General features: G+C 37.7%; 1 protein-coding gene and 1 long non-coding RNA gene across 2 annotated transcripts in view; one reads left to right on the plus strand and one right to left on the minus strand.

Annotated features, from left to right (window-relative positions):
• The first annotated feature begins 1826 nt into the window (after window positions 1-1826).
• Window positions 1827-16054, plus strand: LOC140529673 (uncharacterized). The gene is made up of 5 exons (XR_011975644.1): window positions 1827-1968; window positions 2112-2219; window positions 3746-3824; window positions 5069-10596; window positions 11838-16054. It is a non-coding gene; the product is annotated as an uncharacterized lncRNA (long non-coding RNA).
• Window positions 12625-19515, minus strand: part of XPR1 (xenotropic and polytropic retrovirus receptor 1) — a 219367-nt gene continuing 212476 nt past the window's right edge. Inside the window, exon 15 of the mRNA XM_072648484.1 lies at window positions 12625-19292. Coding sequence (XP_072504585.1) covers window positions 19232-19292 — 61 coding nt within the window. The 3' untranslated portion in view covers window positions 12625-19231. The remainder of the gene's footprint in view (window positions 19293-19515) is intronic.

Below are 19515 nucleotides of genomic sequence, written 5' to 3' on the forward strand. Positions count from 1 at the left end.
ATGTTGAACTAGATGGTGCACATCTGACTCTCAGACTCTGTGATCCTGTGGGTGGGGTTAGTCAAATTAGCTGGGGTCACCTCCCATAGCAAACTGGTAGAGGGAGCAAGGACTCTCCATTGTCACCATGTGGCTGGAGAGTGGAAAGAAAGGGTTCAAAATTAGTAGGTCCTAATTGTGGTTTGTTCTCCATTCTCAAAGAAGATCATGACATCAGGAAGATGATGCCATGACTTGCAAATGAATTAGATTTAAGTGAGGCAGGGCTGTGCAAAGTCACCAGCCTCACTTTCTCCTCTAGAGTCTTCTGGGTCCAGTGGCAAGATACGGATCAGGACAACTGGAGAGGGCCCAGGATGTAGTAGGAGACTTTGGCGTTTTTAAGCTAAGGTCTTCTGAGTTCTCACTCTGAGTGAAACAAAGCTCATTCAGTGATGACACCTGTTTAAGAAGTTAGTCCAGGGTCTGAATACATCACTACATGTACATCACATACATCAGCTAAAGTTACAGAAAACATGGCAGGAGGGGCAGGCAGAAGAACATGGGGCCTGGGGAGGGATGATAGGGCTGAATGAAGGAGACTTGAGAGTGTGATGAGAGGTAGCAGGGGAAAAGGGTTTTGCTCAGGCAAAAATCCATTATAAATCCCAAGGATTAGGGAAATAGGATAAAGATATCGAACAAGAATGAGCCTGGCGGCTCATTGAGAAGCTTGCCCGATTTCATCAACAGATCCAAGTTTTCTGAGTACTGGTGTCATGCTGTACACAAGGTCTGAAACACAGCTCTCCAGCAGAGGCTGCCATTTAGCAGTCTGATGTCTCCCAGGGAGACAAGCTTCAACGTCTCCATTTCCTGGGGTTGGATAGCAAAATGTCTTTTCTAGTGAAACTGATGATGCAGTTAAGAAATGCATAATTGTTTATCCATCCTGAAGATGTCAACAAAACTGGCTAAATCTGTCGGATGACAGATTCTGGGTTGGAAATGATCACACTAGAGTAAGAACAATGAACCCCAAAGTGAACTTTAACAGTGATAATCCTGCAGGTGGGTTAAAAAACAATTAAGTAAGGATGGAGGATGAGAAGCAGCTTGGTGTCACAAAGAGCAAGTCTTTGTATCAGAAAGACCCAATTCTAGCCTTGCCTCTGACACATTCAGGCTGTGGGACCCAAGGCAGACCATTTAATTACAATGGCCTCATATTTTTTAAATGAAGAGACAGTACAAGGTCTCTGAGGTACCTTCTGTCTCTACAGTTATAACCTATGACTCTTACAGGCCCCAGTCGCTAAGACTATAAGTTGAAGAGAAGGTCGTGATGTGTGTTGGTAGAAGGGGTTTCCTTCATGGAAGTGCCTTACCCTAGAAAACAAAAAGATAAGGGAAATCTAACTTAACAGCAACAAACGTGCAAAGACTCACACTCCCATTTAGAGTTTGAGCCTATTAGTCAGTAAGCATTTATTAAGTGCCTACTGTGTTCCAGACACTGTGCTAAGTTGGATTATTAGCATTCCAAGTGAAGAGAGTGTGACTTTGTGAAAAGGACAATGGAGTCTGAAGTCCTGAGTTCGAGTCTCAATTCTGCCATTCATCGACCCAGGGCAGATACATTATTTGGCCCGGTCTTTTTCCTGTCTTTTTCACTTGCTCCTTCTCCGTCTTTTTTGCTAGCTCCTCATATGATCATCTGCCAAATCTTGTTAGTTCTCTCTGAACAATAGGTATTAGAATCACAGGGTGAGTGATCACAGGATCATAGATTTACAACTGGCAGGAAGAGGAACCACGTAACCACCCTAGTTTAAAACCTCATCTTTTTTTGATGTGGCAACTGCAGTTGCCTCCTCTTTGGTCTTCCTGCTTTCCTTCCAGAGCTGTCATCTGGACAACCACATTGGACTTTGTCCCAGGGTGCTGAATTCAAAGGGCAGCAGAAACACTGAAGAAACAACAGAGGTTAGCATCTGTTACGGTCTTTCCCTATCTACAATCCAGTCTCTGCTTCCTTCAAATATACTAAATTTCTTCCATTCTGAAAAAAGTCACTAGATGCCACTATGCCTTCAAGCTATTTTCCTAATCTCTGCCATTTTTCTCAGCCAAACCTCTGGAAAAAGCTGTCTACACACACTGCTTCCCTGATCTGGTCCTATTCTGTTCCATCTCCCTGGACAAGCCACCTAGGGGCTGGTAATCCTGGACTGAAGGTATTTTTCTTCTTTTGAATTAGGGGTGATTTGCACTATCCTAGGTGCAAAAATCGCTAGTTATAGTAGTCTATTTCCTCTTTAATTCGTTCTTCATGACACTGCTTGAGTAATATTCGTAATGCCCCCATTACTTATCTGCAACATGGGGCTCTGTAAATACCTAATATTTACTTACTTGGTGCTTTGCATGTTGTCTCCCTCATCAGAATGTGACTTTCTTCAGGGAAGCGTTGTTTGCCTTTCTTTGTAGCCGGGCACTTAACTCAGTGCCTGACACTAGGAAGCACTCAATAAATGCTTGTAGTGGGATCATTTCACAGGGTGGTTGTCAGGCTCAGTGACAAAATCTATTTAAACTATCTTGCACTCTTCAAAGCACTATGACAAACAAGAATAAAAACAAAATCCCCTGCAGTTCCTATATATAAATGACCAATACAGTCATGTAAGGCCCTCCACAATATGACTCCAGCCTACCTTTCCAGACTTATCTCACATTACTGTCTTTCTTAAAGAAGTATGGTGCAGTAGGAAAAGTAATGAACTTAAAACTCCAAGACCTGGTATCCACCATTCAGCTGTGACACTTCTAACTATATAGTGGCCAGATAATTCTAATCCTACATCTGTATGCTGGGATACTTCAAATAGATCAAAGGCTATCATGTGGAACAAGTAAAACTATTTCATGCTTCTCTAGAGGGCACAACTAGAACTAATAGGTAGAAGTTATGGAAAGATAGAATTCCTGCTGTTCAAGGCAGTTTTCTAAGAAAGAAATTCAAGCCATCAAAAGTCATATTAAAAAGTGCTCTAAATCAGGAGCATGGAAGAAACTGTTAAATCTATGGATAAAGGAAGAATTCATGACCAAACAAAAGATAGAGAGGTTCACAGGTGGTAAAATGGACAATTCTGATTACATAAAATTAATTTTTGTGTACAAATCTAATACAGCTATAATTAGAATCAGGAAATTGGGGGCAAATATTTTTCATAAAAACTGTTATGATAAAAAATTGAAAAAAACCTTTTACAATAAATTTCTCTGATAAAAGTTTCATTTCTAAGACACATAGGGAATTGAATCAAATTTATAAGAATAAAAACCATTACCCAACTGATAGTCAAAGGATAGGAATGGCCAGTTTTCAGGGAGAGAAATCTAAATTATCAATAGCTTTATGAAAAAATCTAATATATTTATACTTAGAGAAATGAAAATTTAAACAACTTTGGAATACTACCTCATATTCATCAGATTGAAAAAGATTAAAAAAAGGAAAATAACAAATGCAGAAAGGGCTATAGAAAAACAAGCATGTTAATGTACTGTTGGTAGAGCTGTGAACTAGTCCAGCCATATTGGAAAGCCGTTTGGGACTATGCCAAAAACTCTTTTAAACGATGCATATTTGATTCAGCAATACTGTTACTAAGTCTATACTCCAAAGAGATTTAAAAAGAGGGAAACGATCCATATTTATGTTTTATTTTTACTTATTTATTTATATTTATAACAGCTCTTTGTGTGGTGGCAAAGGATTGGAAACTGAAGGGATACCTGTCCTTCGGGGAATGGCTGAACGAGTTATGGTATAGGTATGCGTGGAATGGTATTCTGTAAAAATGCATGGAGGGCAGTTTTAGAAAATATGGAAAGACTTGTATGAACTGATACAAAGTGAAATGAACAGATCCAGGAGAACAATGAACACGGTAACAATGACACAAAAGGCAAACAACTTTGAAAGACTTGTGAACTGTGATTAACACAGTAGCCAACTGCAGTTCCAGAGAACTCATGATGAAACATGCTGTATCTACCTCCAGAGAGAAAAATGATGATTCAAAATGCATATATATATATATATATATGTATATATACGTGTGTACATATATACGAATCTCTGACATGGCTAATGAAGGAATTAATTTTGCTTGACAATACAACACATTTAGTTTTTCTTGCTTTTTCAATATGGGGGAGGTGAGTGGTGGTGTATTTGAAGCTGAAAATAAATTTGAATTTTAAAAAATACTGTAAATCACTAATTATTCAAAAAATGCAAATTAATGTAATTTGGAGATTTCATCTCACACCCCTCAGCTTGGCAAAGTTGATTTAAAAAATATATAAAATAACAAGTGTTGGCGAGGCCATGGGAAAAGAGATACCTGTTTCACTGTGGCATAGATTTAATCTTGGGTCCCTGAAGGTGATGCTATGGAGCAAGGGTGGGGAACATTCTGTGAAGTTTGGATTTAGTCAAAGGGCTGCACTTGAGAACCTAGAGGACCACATGTGGCCTCAAGGCCACAGGTTCCCCACCCCTGCTATAATGGAACACAGTTCTGGCTAATGCTGTATTAACCTGGATATCCCTGCTAACACTAGATGTTTGCTGTTCAAGAACCAGCGTAGCTATGTATGGCAAGTTTTGTCAGGTATGTTGGCAATAGCAAGTAATGAAAGAAGAAAAAAACACAAAGCAGTTTTCTAGCCTGTATAACCCTCTTCTGCTGCCATAGTGGTAGTGGCAGAAAGTGGGGCCATGTGTGCCAAGAATTAAAGGGCTTTTAGATTTCCAAAAACATGAATTTAGCTGTTAGTACCTTGAAGATGAGCTATTTGTCCAATAACAAATGTGTTGATATGCCAGTGTAGGAGACAAACTACATAACTATTGGTGTTTCCTTCATAAATGAAACCAGAAGATGAAAGGACAGTTCTTAGGTTCTATTTGGAGAGCAAAATGAAGGAGTTGGGAGAGTTGCTTTCACTGTGCACCCAAAGGAAATAAGAAATATCACTTTATGAAACCATGTGTTATTTAATCTTGCAGTGCTCATGAGAAACATAAGGAAGTATTCCATGAAGACCATTGGAGTTTATGAGCCAACATCTGTTATAGAAGATGTCCTACAGACTGGAAAGATCCTCTATACCAAGTGAACATATTGCTGGATATTTGTTGATTTCAGTGCAAATACAGGCAAAGAAGAAGGTGGTGAAAAATGTCTTTCCTGTTTAAGAACGGGATGAAGTTAAAGTCTCACAGACTACTCAGAATTCTCATGCCCATACACTAGGAAGATATAGAATCAGAAGGCAAGGGACAAGGTGAGTAGTGAACATCATTTCAAAAAAATGCAACTGGATTTTTTTATTAGACCAGAAAAGAGAATTATTTCTGAATCAGTTGTATGTGACTGACAGATCAACTAACTCATTATAATAACAAAGGTAGAACTCAACAATAAATCAGAAGGATAAAGATGAAAAGGCACTGTTGTAATTGTCATAGCACCAACTTGGACTAGTTAAACAAGGTATTGATGCCAAACAATAAAAAGAAAGAGGTAAAAAAACTGATCCTGATCGTAATCATTTCTCAATGTAAAGTCCCAATGAAGAGATCCAAAGATCCCAGACACCACCTCAGTTAACAAACCCTTGATCTTTTTGCCAAATAGACATGGTAGTCAAGGGAACATGGGTTTGGAATATAGTTCATTTGTAAAAGATTATGGAGGAGAATTTTGGAAAATTAGGATCAGAACTACCTCATGAAATAGTTGAAAACAGTAAAGGGGACAAATCTATAATCAACTTGACTTGCAACTCAGATAAGACATTATCCCATGGGTACTTAGTGATGAAACCTGAGGGAGGACAGAAAACAGACATTAAGAGGAATAGATCTGCCAAAAGATTTTATATGATCTAGCCTGTCAATAGCAGTTTTAAGATGATACTTGAAATTTATGTGGTTTTAAGGTTTCAAAGTGTTTTACAAAATATCTCATTTGATACTCATAACAACTGTATGAAGCAAGTTCTGAATTATTAGTTTGTAGAAGAGTTACTGCGGCTTAGTAAAGTTAAGTGACTTACTCAGGATAATAAAACTTAGAGTAAAAGAGATTTTGAATCCAAATTTCTTCTGGTTCCAAGTACAAGATTTTTCTTCTGTTACATCATGCCGCCACTTATTGCCAATGGAACTGCTACTTTTGGATTTTTTGACAGTTTAGTACCCTAATTTAATGTGTTATGTTAGTGGAAAGGACACTTGAGATAATTAAGAGCCACACCACTGAAGAAATCCACATTGGAGTTGACACAATTTTGAAAACAGTGAATGACTTAATTTTTTAATTAACATTTTGTGTTTATATAACCTAATTTTCCTCTGTATTCCTCCTCCCTTTCCCTTTTCCAGGATCCATCCTCTATAACTAAGAATTTTTTTTTAAAGAAAAACATGCTGAAAAAAATCAACAAAATCAATCAATATATTAAAAATATATCCAATATTCTGTAGCCATGGATCTTCCACCTCTACAAAGGACTAGGGGGAAATTTTTCTCACGTCTCTTCATTAGAGCCATGCTTGTTCTTTGTAATTTTGCAATATTTACTTTCTATCATTTTGTGAAGGCCCTTATTTCTAGTAGCATCGTTGTAGTTAGTGTATACTCTACTTGGTTCTGCTTACTTCACTCCGCAGCACTTTCCTAACCTCTTTGTATTCATCAAATTTTGTTATTTCTTATAGCACAATAATATTTCCCTACATTCGTGTACCAAAATTTGTTTGGTCCTTCTTCAATCCATGGGCATCTGCTTTGTTCGTAGTTCTTTGCTACCACAGAAAGTGCTGCCATAAATTTTTCAGCGTATATGGAGCCTTTTTCCTTATTGGTTAGCATATGCTTATTAGTGGAGAGTGATTGACTTTCTGTGAAAGGGGAAGATAAACACGACCGCTTGTTGGGGATGTTGTAGAACAGTGGTATCAAACTCAGATAGAAGTGGGGGCCACTGAACCATCCACAAAGATTCCCGCAGAAGCATACCGACTTAGATAACCACATATAAATTACATTATTTATGTTTTTATTGTAATTTTTAATTTTGTTAGTTTTCCATTACATTTTAATCTGGTTCAGGCTTCACTCAGGAGTATTGTAGGCCTGCAAGCTGCATATTTCATACCTCTGTTGTAGCTGATTCTTGTTTTGGTGTGGGTTGGACCATAAGGCTTGGAGGATTCCTTTCAGTTCTTAGATTTAATTTTCCCATACTTTTAAAGCCTTTTTACACCTTACACCACCCTCCTTCCCAACCCTATCACATACTCTTTGATCCAATGACATTGGTCCCCTTGACAATCCATGAACAGTATACTGCTCTCTCTCAACCCTGGGCATTTTCTCTGGCTTTCCCTCAAACCAGGAATGCTGTCTCTCACTTGCCTCCTGGCTTCCCTGGCCTTCTTCAAGTCTGAGCTAAAACCCCACATTCTACAGGAAGCCTTTCCCAATCCCTCTCAATTCTAGTGTCTTCCTTGTGTTATTTCCTTTTTTATCCTGTATGTAGCTTGTTCGTGCATATTTGTTTGCATGTTGTCTCCCCCACTAGACTGTGAACTACTTGAGAGAAGGGACTGTCTTTTCCTTTCTTTGTATTTCCAAAGCTTAGCATAGTGCCTAGCTCATAGTAGGTACTTTGCTACTGAAATCCTGCATAAATTTCCAATGAAATTCTCAAAGTCGTGAATTAGCAATTTTTCTCCTCAAACATACAATTTATTTAGGAGATTCTTTTTTGAATTTTATTTTTTACAGGAATAAACAATATGTTGAACTTAATTTAATGCCAAAATGTCACTGAGCTATATACTGCATGGACTTATTTCCTAGGTGGGAAGCTATCCTTAACTGGTAAAAGGTGTAAATTTTATACAGTTATAGCACTTACAAATTCACTAATGGAGAAACTTGGGGAAATCTCTAAATTGAAATATTATGGGAGAGAAAAATGAAATGTAGGCTTGCTGAAAATAACACAGGAACAGTGATCACAACAGTCTGGGACTAGCTTAGGCATAAGATATATCTTCTTTTTAACCTGTCAATAGGCCTGAGTGACTTCATATGAAAAAGAAATTCACAATTTGATCAGTTTCCCTCCTTGTCTCCTCAGAAAATTGGAGACTTTGAAAATAATGAATCACTTCAACTAACACTAAGCAATTGGAATGACCTCTCAATTCAGTTAGGGGAACCCATGGACAGCTAAGTAAATCAGCAGGAATATAAGTTAGGTCATGTGATCTTGCCTTTCTTAAGCTTATAGTAATAACTGTGTGTGTGTGTGTGTGTGTGTGTGTGTGTGTGTGTAATATATATGTTTTTAAAAGCACCAAGAAATCCCTAAAGAACTTGAATTTATTTGAGATGGCTAGGTGAAAAAATTAATGAGCTTTCTAGCATTGGCCCTGATTCTATAATCAGCTACAGTGGCCTTTTGGAAAAGGCAATGAATAGCTGTCCCTTGCTGCTTCCTTATCCACAAAATGAGCATAGTTCTGCAAAATTTGTGGATCCTTATCCACAAAATGAGCTATGAAACGAGCAGTTAATTGATATAACATGTAAGCTAATAAACATGGTGTATTTTGTAAATACTAAATTCCATAGGCAAATAAAATACAAGTACTGTTATCAGGTTGGCTGTGCCTTTTTTGCTGAAGCAACTTTCAAAAAGTGTTAAGTATTGCAATCTGAATCAATGAAGGGAATGCTCACACCAATGAAATCGCAGGGCCTTACTTGCATTATTAATATGATTAGGTCTCATTGGTATTTTGTGACTCATGTATTTAAAATACATATTGACTTTGGCCTGAAAATATCATATGATCATATTTTAATATGACATCAAAAACTTCCTAGGTTTATCCTTAAGGAAGTATTGAGGACATAGGCTTATAGCATTAAAATAAAAGTGAAATAAATTAGGTGTCATGGTAGATGAAACATATTTTTTGGTATCTTCATTGCCTATATCTCTAGCTAGAGATACAAGCACAGGAACAAAGCCATGATTAAACACTAGAACAGCTTTACATATAGAAAGCACCTTATGCACCTATGAGCCATAGTGAATTTACAGTCATGACAGGCAATTCCTTTATGAATATACCCATTTGGTGATTTCAAATAGGTAGAAGTAAATAAATAATAGGAGTAAAATAATAGAGTAGGGGCACAACATATAGCTGGTGTAAGAAATTTAGCTATTAAAAAATGAGGAAGATTTTGTGCATGACTCATAGCTCTATCTCATGGTTTTATAGAGAGATTTCAAATGGTTCCTGGTCAAGAAGGGAAAGCATACCAAACTATCTGTTAAGATTAAATTAAAATTTTTTTCTTGCTTTTTCTTTCACAACATGATTAATGTGGAAATTTTTTTTTATGACTTCTTATGTATAATGGGCATTGTTTTCTTGCCTTCTTAATGGGTGGAGGGAGAGAATTTGAACTGAAAAGAGGATCAATTTTTTTCCCAACTCCTCATTCTTCTTATCCCACGTCTAATACTGACCCTTCTCATTATTATCTCCACATCTGTTACATCTGTCCTCTTCTCTCCACTCATCCAGTCATCTCCTTAGTTCAGACCCTCATCACCTCTTGCTTGGACTACCGTAACAGCTTACTAACTGGACTCTCTGTTCAAGTTTCTTTGACCTGGTAGTTTGGGATTGAGGATTTGGGGGGATTGTGTTTTCAGAAATAATTAGTAGATTCCATTTTCACTCTGTTCCCTAGTTCTAATAGGGCAGTTTTCATTTATGATTTTTTGAAATAAAGTGTGCTGCCTTCTCTGCCCCACCCCCTTTTTCAGGGAGTCCATTGATTCTTAAATTATCCCTCAACCTATTTTCCATTTTTTCTGCAGTGTTTTACTGTATTCCAATATTCTTTCTCCCACAAAAGCACTGATTTTTATTTGGTCTATTTTAATTTTCAGGACATCTATTATTTGGGTAAGTTTTTATCACTTCCTGTCCCAAGCTATTTATTCTTTTTTGCATTTTCCCCTCCAGAACCTTCTTTCCTTTCTCGCTTTTCTTTTGAAGACAGTTTTTTTTTCCCTTTGAGTCTCTACTTGCTACTGAGTTACTCTCTTCTATTTTGGATTGTTGGGTATTTCTGGAACAGATAGTTCTTTATAGCGATTGGGGTCTTCTGTTCACTTGCATATACAGCCTTAGCTCTAATTTAGGGCTTGGTGCTAGGGCCAGACCTTACCCCATCCTGCTCTTTTGGGTGGGGCATGGTCAGCCCTTCTTGGCCTCAACCTGAGGCACCTGGATTCCTCTGTGGACTCTCACATTCTCGGGGTGTGTGTTTAAACTAAGAGGGCTGATGGGTTTCAGGCTCCTTGTGATTCAGCACTGGTTTTCCAGGTCCTTTTCTGGCATTTCAGGACCTCTAGAGCTCCTGAGCTTGGGGTATCCAAGTCTGTATGCTGTCTTATGTACACTAGGCACTGCTGCTCCAAGCTGCTCTCAAGGTACTCTGTGGGTTTTTGGGTTGGCTTTATTTCTCTTGCTGACTTTTGTAGGCTACAAATGTTTTCCCCAGGTTATCTTGAGGGCCATGTCAGCATTGGCACTTCTGGTGGTCCCCTTTCCCAATGATTTGTCCAGTTCTAGCTTGATGAAATCACTTCCTGCTGTTTACATCACCGAATTTCTTGATCATTATTTGATCTGTTGCTATTGCTTTTGTTGTTGCTAGAGTAGGAATGTGGGAGCTGGACCACCTGCCATTTTAGGCAGAGGTGTCTGCCTCTAGTCTATTTCAAATCCATGCTCCACAAACAGTTAACAAAGTGATTTTCCTAAATTCCATATCTGATCATATCACTCCTTGACTGAAAGAACTTCAATGATTATTGCTTCTAGTATCAACTTATTTCATCTTTATTTCATCCTTTTAAAATGTCTTTTTAATAATGTATATAATCAGATTCAGTATTACATATAATTTACAACTAACACATATATATATACACACACATACATATGTATGTGTGTGTGCTTTATATTCTTACTAACTCTAGGAATGTAAGCTCTAGATTTGGGACAGATGAATCCATGAAAGTTTAATGCTATTATTCTCTGCCCCCTATGGATGAGAATCAAAATCTTTGTACTGAAAAAATTTTAATAAAAAATATCACAAGTAAAAGACTAGATTGGGAATAAGAGAGTGGGTTGGGAAGCAGGGGGTATAAGGAAGGGTTGTGGACCAGACATCAACAGGTGAGGTCAGCTGTGTTAGATTATTACCACGATCACCACCTATATCCCCTTCCCCAGGGTGGCTGCACTAGTTATAAGGATGCCAGGTAACTTTTTGGGACCAGTGATTAGGAACCTTTCTGAGTTACATGAAACAGGAGGAAGAGTATGGAGTGGGACTGGGCAACTCCCATCATTATTCCTCCACCAAATAAGAGTACAGGAGATTACTGGGTAAATGCTCACATACCCAGAAGTCCTACCTTCTCTAGTTATATAAAGACCATTTGGCCTATGACAGTAAGATCCATGACAGGGCTAGCTAAAGGCATCAGTTTGTTTTCTCTACTTGCCTTTGTCCCCTGGATCTCTGATGCTGGCACTCAGGTTGGCAGTGTCCCTGGATTCTGACTCAGAGAGACTTGCCCATTATCAACATTCATCTCTGGCTTTAGAGGCATCTTTCACCTAATAAATTAAGCACTCAGTTCCTGTGTCTTGCCCTTAGAGGTCACAGTTCTTTGGGAGCCTAGAAGTCATCAGACGAAATATTCCTCCTTTTCCTTCCCTTGGACTGAGTCACTCTCCATTTGCAGAGTTCACACTGGCTTCTTCAGGGGACTCTCAGGTAATTTAATTTCCTTTGTTCTTGTACAGGTAAATGATCCTGATCAGGACTGAGAGCAGGGTGATGAAGACCACTGTGATAGTAATTGCAATGACTGCACTGTGAGCTTTAGCTGTAGGAGGCAGAGTTTCAGTGGTCTGATGGACTGGAGTGGATATCAATTGTTCTGCTTTTTGGGGCAGTGGGGTTGGGATGACTGTCACAGTGGCCATGGAATAAATGTAAATAAGAGTCTTCACACTTTTTGGCATGGAGAGGTGGAGAAGCCAGGTGAAGCCAGATGGGGAAAGGATCTATCTGCCCCAGGGTGTCCCCTGGCTCAGTCTTGGAGACTTTGGAGTCGAGGACATTGGACAGGAGGATTGGGGAGACTCAGGTCTGGCACCCCAGCCTCAGAAGCCGCAGGCTGTGATCCCTATGGTGGCAAAGGTGATTGGGAATGTGTCTATCCGTTAGATTTTGAGGAAAAAAGATTTTAAAGTTGTTTTACTATTATGTATGTGGATTTTATATGGAAGACACTGAGAAAAAGCTTCAAAATCTTTTCCCCTTGAAATGTCTGCTCTATTTCCATATAGACTCAAGGGCAACCCCATTAAAAATTTAGGAAACATAGATAAAAAGCAACAGACACCACTCAGGAGTGACAAAAAGAGTCTGAAAACTGTTGGAAAACAAAGAGAGCTTATAATAATGGAAAAAAAAACAGAGTTTTGTAACCAATCACTTATTTTCTTTTAAAAACACATAACCACATTAACTTTTTGCTTTATACAACCATCTAGAAACTATGAAACAGTACCACATTGTGCATTTTAAACCTACTTCTCAAGAAGGGTACTCCACACTTCAACAGAATTCTATCCATTTGAGAAGGAAAAAGGAGACAGCTAATAGCGCAGTCACAGTTACAGCATGAGTCCAAGCAAGCGGCAATTCTTTGTCCTCACCATTTCCACTGAACCAAGAGTGGAGAGAAAGTGAGAAAGAGAAAGAAAAGGAGAGAAAGAAAGAAAGAAGCACCCACAGAGGACTAATCACATTTTATAGTTACTTTTGACAACTACAGTTTAGGGCTTCATAGAATAATCATCATTTAGACCAACACAGCATGGGAAGGGTGAAGAGAAAGGTAAGAGAGGAGGGGAGGGGCTCAAAGACAAATACATTTTCACCTCATGCCCCTTCCAAATACTGTTCATTGACACAAACCTCTGGGCTAAATCAGAAAAGAGCAGGAAAGTTATTCATCACATAACATCTTAAAAGCTGAGGCGCTTTGCTGTCCTTGCTAAAGGGCTCACAATTTACTTCACAAACTCAAAGGAATAACAACATCACAATCTAGGTGTGTTACTGGGGATTCCTATTGTCTTCCTCCTTACTCCCACCATGCTGGTATTGCTACTGGGCACAAGTTAAGAAGGTTAGACTTTGGGCTCCAAGAACAATGAGAAAAGAATATTATAACATTATCCTTGCCTTCAAAGTCTTCACCTTTCTAGTAGTGCTACAGTTCTCATTAAACTTGTGGTGGTGCAGGGGAAAGAGAATAGGAAAAACTAAGGTTTTATGGGTTATGTTACAGTCAAGTAACTGGTTAGAATGTACATGAAATGTCTATGTGATTACCAGACACATTGAGAGTCCAAAGCAAGCAATAGGTTATTTGATTGTCCTCATTAAATTGACGGCACCACAAAGCAGAATAAGATTGATTTAAAAAAAAATTGCGATGAAAACAAGCTTCAGCTTAAAGTCAGTATAATAATTCCTCTTATTTCAGGACAAATCTTCATTTTGTTCCTCATGCCTACAAAAGCAAATTAATGCAGACGGGCTATTCCTCAGGAGATAATTGCTTTCCTCCATACTAGAGTACTACCAAATCATTCAAGAAGGGCAACCAATCAATGGGTATCCTCTTCCTGGTCAAATCTGTCTTTTTTATAAGAACAAATAAAGGAAGGCTGGTGATATTATCCACATCAAGCTCTTCCAAAGCCAAAGACATGTTTTTTTCCTTTCTTACTTTTATTAGCAGAGGGTGAATAAGTGCTGGTTAAATACTGGGTTACAACTCCCAAGTTAACATCGTTTATTTTCTCATGCCCCCTATTTAGATCTCCAAATCCTATACCCATCACCACGATGACCTGACTTTACACAGAGATTTATAATAAAATACATAAAATTGGGAGACTAAAATCAGTAAATAGTCTAACGCAGTTTTTAGACCAACAAGTAAGGATGTTGCTTGGATGAAGGGCTATTTTTCAGTAATTTTGAAGGCTTTGTACTACAACTTTTCTTTGACTTGGCTAAACATACCACACATGCAACTGATAGAAGTCTACATCCTCTAAAGAGGAATAATAAGACAAGCTGATCCAAAGAAGAGGGAACCTGATTTTCTGTTCTCCCAATTTTTAAAAAGGAAACTCTTTCAGCACTGTTGTTGATTTTTAGTGGAATGGGGATCTTCTAGTGACATTAGTTTTACATAAAATTTCAGTAGGAATAGTGAGAATGGAGAAGAGCAAATCACTCACTTAAATAGTATTCACCTTTAGACTTGGGAAGGTACCTGGATTGTTAAATTCAAGAACATAATGAAGTTTTAAAAAGTGTTGTGCCTTAGGTGGTAGCAATTTAGTTTTTTCAGATTAGCAATGTTGTTTAATCAGAACTCGTTTCCCTCAAACAAAGCAGAAGTGCAAGAGGGAATTTCCAGGGAGTCTCAGGCTTGAAGCCTTCATGTGAAGTACCTCTGGAATGATTTATCCAAACAATGTACACATATCAGGTCCTGTGAAAGCATGGACCTCATATGAAGAAAGAGGTATTTGAAGACCCATTTTTATGAATAACAAATTGTTTTCCTGTCAATAGTACAACTTTCCATTTTGTGTTTTCTTGTTTTGGCAGGGGCTAGTGAGAATGAGAAATTCCTTCAGTCACTCATTTCTAATATACATTTGTGCATAATGAACTCTCTCTAAACAACTGACTATAATGGAGAAAAGAACAGGAAAATAAAGGTCTATTACTAATATATGGACCACTGCAGGGGAAACCCCAAAAACAAAACAGAAGCTAAAACCAAGCCGGGATCCTCACCGTCCTACTTGTTGCCAGGCTGATTATTGTTAGTCTGATGTGCTTGGCTTTTTTCTCTTGCCACCCACAGTGGATTTCTCTTCAACTAAAGTATAACAGATGGCCATAAAGATTCACTTTTCTCTAGTCTAGCCTCACTTTATTTTGTCTCTTAAGAGGTGAAGATTTCTTTTTCCAGATGTTCTGATTGTATTTAGAACTCTCAGACAGAGGGGCAGCTAGGTGGTGCAGTGGATAGAGCACCAGTGCAGGAGTTAGGAGGACCTGAGTTCAAATCTCACCTCAGACACTTGACACTCACTAGCTGTGTGACCTTGGGCAAGTCATTTAACCCCAACTGCCTCATCCTGGGTCATCTCCAGTCATTCTGATGAATATCTGGTCACTGGATTCAGATGGCTCTGGAGGAAAAGTGAGGCTGGTGACCTGCACAGCCCTCCCTCACTCAAAACAAAGTCAAGTGCAAGTCATGTCATCATTTCTCTGATGGCATGGTCTTCTTCAACAACGAAGGATGAACACACACAAGAACTGTCAGATAAGAGCAGGTGTAAGTAGCAAATTACCTTAAAGGAAGAAGTTGGAATTGTGACTTCAGGACTTTCTCTATATTAATGAGATTAAATAGACTGGAGGAAAAACACTTCCATCACTAATCCTGGGGGCTGGGGTCTATTTGTAAATGTACTGTTGGGGCTACTGGCTTCATCCTCTCAGGGACTGGACATTTTGATTACGTGAATTTGGTAACTGGATGCTAAAAAGATCAAATGAGAATATGGAAGAGAAAATAGTAAAAGGGCAAACTGAGGAATGGGATTTTGTCTTCTCCAGATTCTTACAGAGGATTTTACTAATAGCAACTTCATCTCTGATCATTGCAAGGTATGAAACCATTGGTCAACTCACTCATTTGAGCCTTAAATACATGAACTTATTTGCATATAGAAAATAAATCATTTTTCTTAACCTCCTAATGTTTCTCCATTATCAATTTAACTATAAAAGTGAAAATAAATATTTTTAATTCTTGATAATTAAAGTATCTTAATTCCTTTATCTGGGGAACATTTTAATTGATTTTTCTAAAGCAATACTAGACTATCTAAATCATATCAATTTTACCTGGGGTTGGGATATTTATTCTTTTAATCTTCTCATTTTTTGGTTGCATGACCAACTAATCAGGGAAAACTCTCAGATAAAATCACAAAATGGGGCCAGCATTGGGCAGAATTTCTTGGTCTGGCATTTGGAGCAAGGAATCTGAGAAATTCTGATCACTTGGTACAAGTTGTACAAGTTACTTGAGATAATAGCATAGTCTATTCCTTTTCTTATTAAAAGAGGAAAAAAGAAATTTAAATTCATGTTGTTTGATCAAAATGATTATGAGAAAAAATTCTTTGCTCCCTTTATGCTTTTAATATGAACACAAAATAGTAAATTTCAACAAACATTACATTTCTAACATGGTAGCTAAAAGTCTTTTTATTCTAAAATAGATTCTGCTAACTGGACAAATGTGTCCCTGATAATTAAAATTTAAATATTTTTATCACCTAAGAAAAATAATCCTGATTAGGGACTAAGGCTCTAAAATTTGATCAAAGGCCAAATTGGCAATGGGAAACACTGGTGGAAAAACCAATCAACCATAGGATTCCTATATACTATAGGCCAACTGCAAGATTTTATGGCAATACATTTTACAGAACTCTAAAAGAAGAATGGATGTTAGTTTCATTTTAAGCTGATTCTGGGTACACAGAATACTATTTATTCCATTTGTACAGAGAATTACCAACCCATCAACTTATATGAATAACTCAATCATAGTAACCGGCGTTTCTTGGCAGACTCGTAATATCCTCCTGTGGCTCCACAGCATAAACTAAGATAGTCTGTTAAGCCCAAATATGAACTCTAAAACCTTTAATCTACCAAGAGCCACTTCTATCACTGATTACTTAAAAAGACTTGGTTCTAAAAACTAAAATGAAAGGAAACCAATAATTAAAATGCTTTTTCCTCATTTTTCTGGCAAAGAAGGATATTTGGCAAAACACAAAAAGGAATAAAAGCCACAGAGTAAGGTAATGATGCAAAAAACAAAAAATTTTTTTTTTCTAGATTTAGAGTGGGAACAAGTTTAGGGAAGACTATCCATACTATATTAAACAGAAAAGAAAGGAGCTCTTTTTATTTTTCACATACTCACTCCTTGACACAATACTATTAATAGTAATTCTTTAGGTGATCCACCTGTATGATCATATTTTGGATACATGGAAGAAGCACTGACAACAAGGAGGCCATACTACAGATACAGTAGTCATGTTCTTTCTTAAAACCTGAATTAGTGATAACAGCTGCCTTAGTCTAAAATTAAGGCTGAAAACAACAGAAGCAATTTTACTTCAGTGCAGTTACTGGTGTTGATTATGTATGGCAAGGCCGACCAGGAAGAGGACAGTCAAGAGCTAACTGCGTATGCTTAGGGTGACTTCCGCCAATAAACCCAGCAAGGTAGAGATGGACACTTTAAAACCTTGATTTGGATCTTAGAACTATAGAAAGCACATTTGAGTTTACATTGGTACTACTTCTGTAATTTTTTGGTAGATAATGAAGCTTGGTCCCTTACCTCCAAATAATCCATGTTTTTTTAAAAAAAGATTGAATTATCAATCAAAATTTTAGGACTTATTTTGATGGGTAAGGGAAGACATAACAGAATAAAAATTAAGTAAAAATAACACAGGCAGTATGTATGAATCATGACTGAATAAAGGAACATTCCTTTAAAAGGCAGACCTAACAAACTGAGAAGTGTATTCCCTCCCTATGGAACAACATGAGATCCGATGATCAATCACCTTTTAGAACCTCTGGAATGAATGGCTACAAAGGCCTCAAGTGGCCAATGCAATACGAAAGATAAAGAAAAGTTAATTTGTTCTACATGCTCAGGAAGAGGACCCCGCTGAGGCAGATTCCTATTTGCTCAGAATCTGGTGGAAGTAGAAGAAACCTTTAGAAACTCCCTATCTGATGAGTGTGTAGAGTCTCTGAAACAGCCTGGTCTCCTAATCCAAACTCTGAGATAGTACAGATCATGCTACAACTATCCTAAACTCCAAAGCTATGTTATGATAGAAAATCTGGCTACTTCTGCAGTTGAGTATGGAGTATGGATAGATGTATTCCATCTCTATTTTTTTTTTAAATTCTCAGAATCCTTTTCACAATTTTCACTCAAAAATATGAAAATGTGAGGATGACCTGTCATGAGAGACATGTTCAGGTTTCCAAAGCAGCAGCAACTAAAAAAATCAGAAACAGAAACTTTGGTTTAAAAAAAAAAAAAAAAAAGAAATTGTCAAACTAGTACAAGTTGTCTCATGAAAGAGGCATTGCAGGATGGAACCCTTATGAAAAACATGCAAGGATAGATTCCCCTACCTTCTTTTACTGTTATTACCTTCATTGCACAGGACACAAGATTGTTCTCTTATGGTTAAGTATTATAAATAATGAGAAAATTATATATAACAAATACATCCTATTTCCCAGTTTTCTCCCCCCTCCCTCCCTCCCCCAAAATAAGAAAAGTTACATCAAATTAAAAAGTAGCTTCGTGAATGAAGGTACTGCTCTAAGTGCACTTTCCCTGCAAGTGCAGCCAGTGCCGTTGCGCTGGATATGAAGGAAAGAAAAAAAATTCTCAAACAAATTTAAAAACCAATGTCCGGTTTTAACCAGTCAAAACCGGGCCAAGCAGAAGCCGAGTAACCTCGGTACTGTCCCATTATTGGGTCCTTGCTACGTCTGTTCTTCATCCAGATAGTTTTCTATGTCCTTGTGATTGTAAACAATCCTCAAGATAACTTGTGTTTTTTTTCCTTAAAATGTCCTCTGATTGGCAAAATGAAGTAATTATTTATTTTAAAAGTAGAAAATTAAAATAAAACCAGAAGAAAAGAAAAGAAACACAGTGAGCTTGTTTGGAGTCCATAGGATCCGATCCAGAAGAGCTCGGAAAATGTGTTAAATGTCTTCTCCTGTTTTTAGCTGGAAAGGTACCAGAGGCTGAGTTGGTCAAGGAAAGGGTTGTTGAATGGGGGGAAAAAGGATGTAGATTTAGACTCAATTCATGTGTTAGCTTCATCATCTGTGTCGTCTATCAATACTTTAGTATCACGAGACTTGGATCTAGGAATAAGAGAAGAAAAAAATGACAAAACTCAATTACCAAACACATAAATACATCAATGAGGTCCAGTACCTAAAAGAACACACTTTTTAGATATCTGTATCCAGATGTTAGAGCTCCCTATATGTACTATCTAACCAGGTTCTATGGGTTCAGTTATTATCTCTGTAAAGATAACTCCCATATCCACATCTAGCTCGTGTACCTCTCCTGAGCTCCAGC

The sequence above is a fragment of the Notamacropus eugenii genome, chromosome 2 (assembly GCF_028372415.1).
Source record: "Notamacropus eugenii isolate mMacEug1 chromosome 2, mMacEug1.pri_v2, whole genome shotgun sequence".
In the NCBI taxonomy this organism is placed as follows: Eukaryota; Metazoa; Chordata; class Mammalia; order Diprotodontia; family Macropodidae; genus Notamacropus; species Notamacropus eugenii.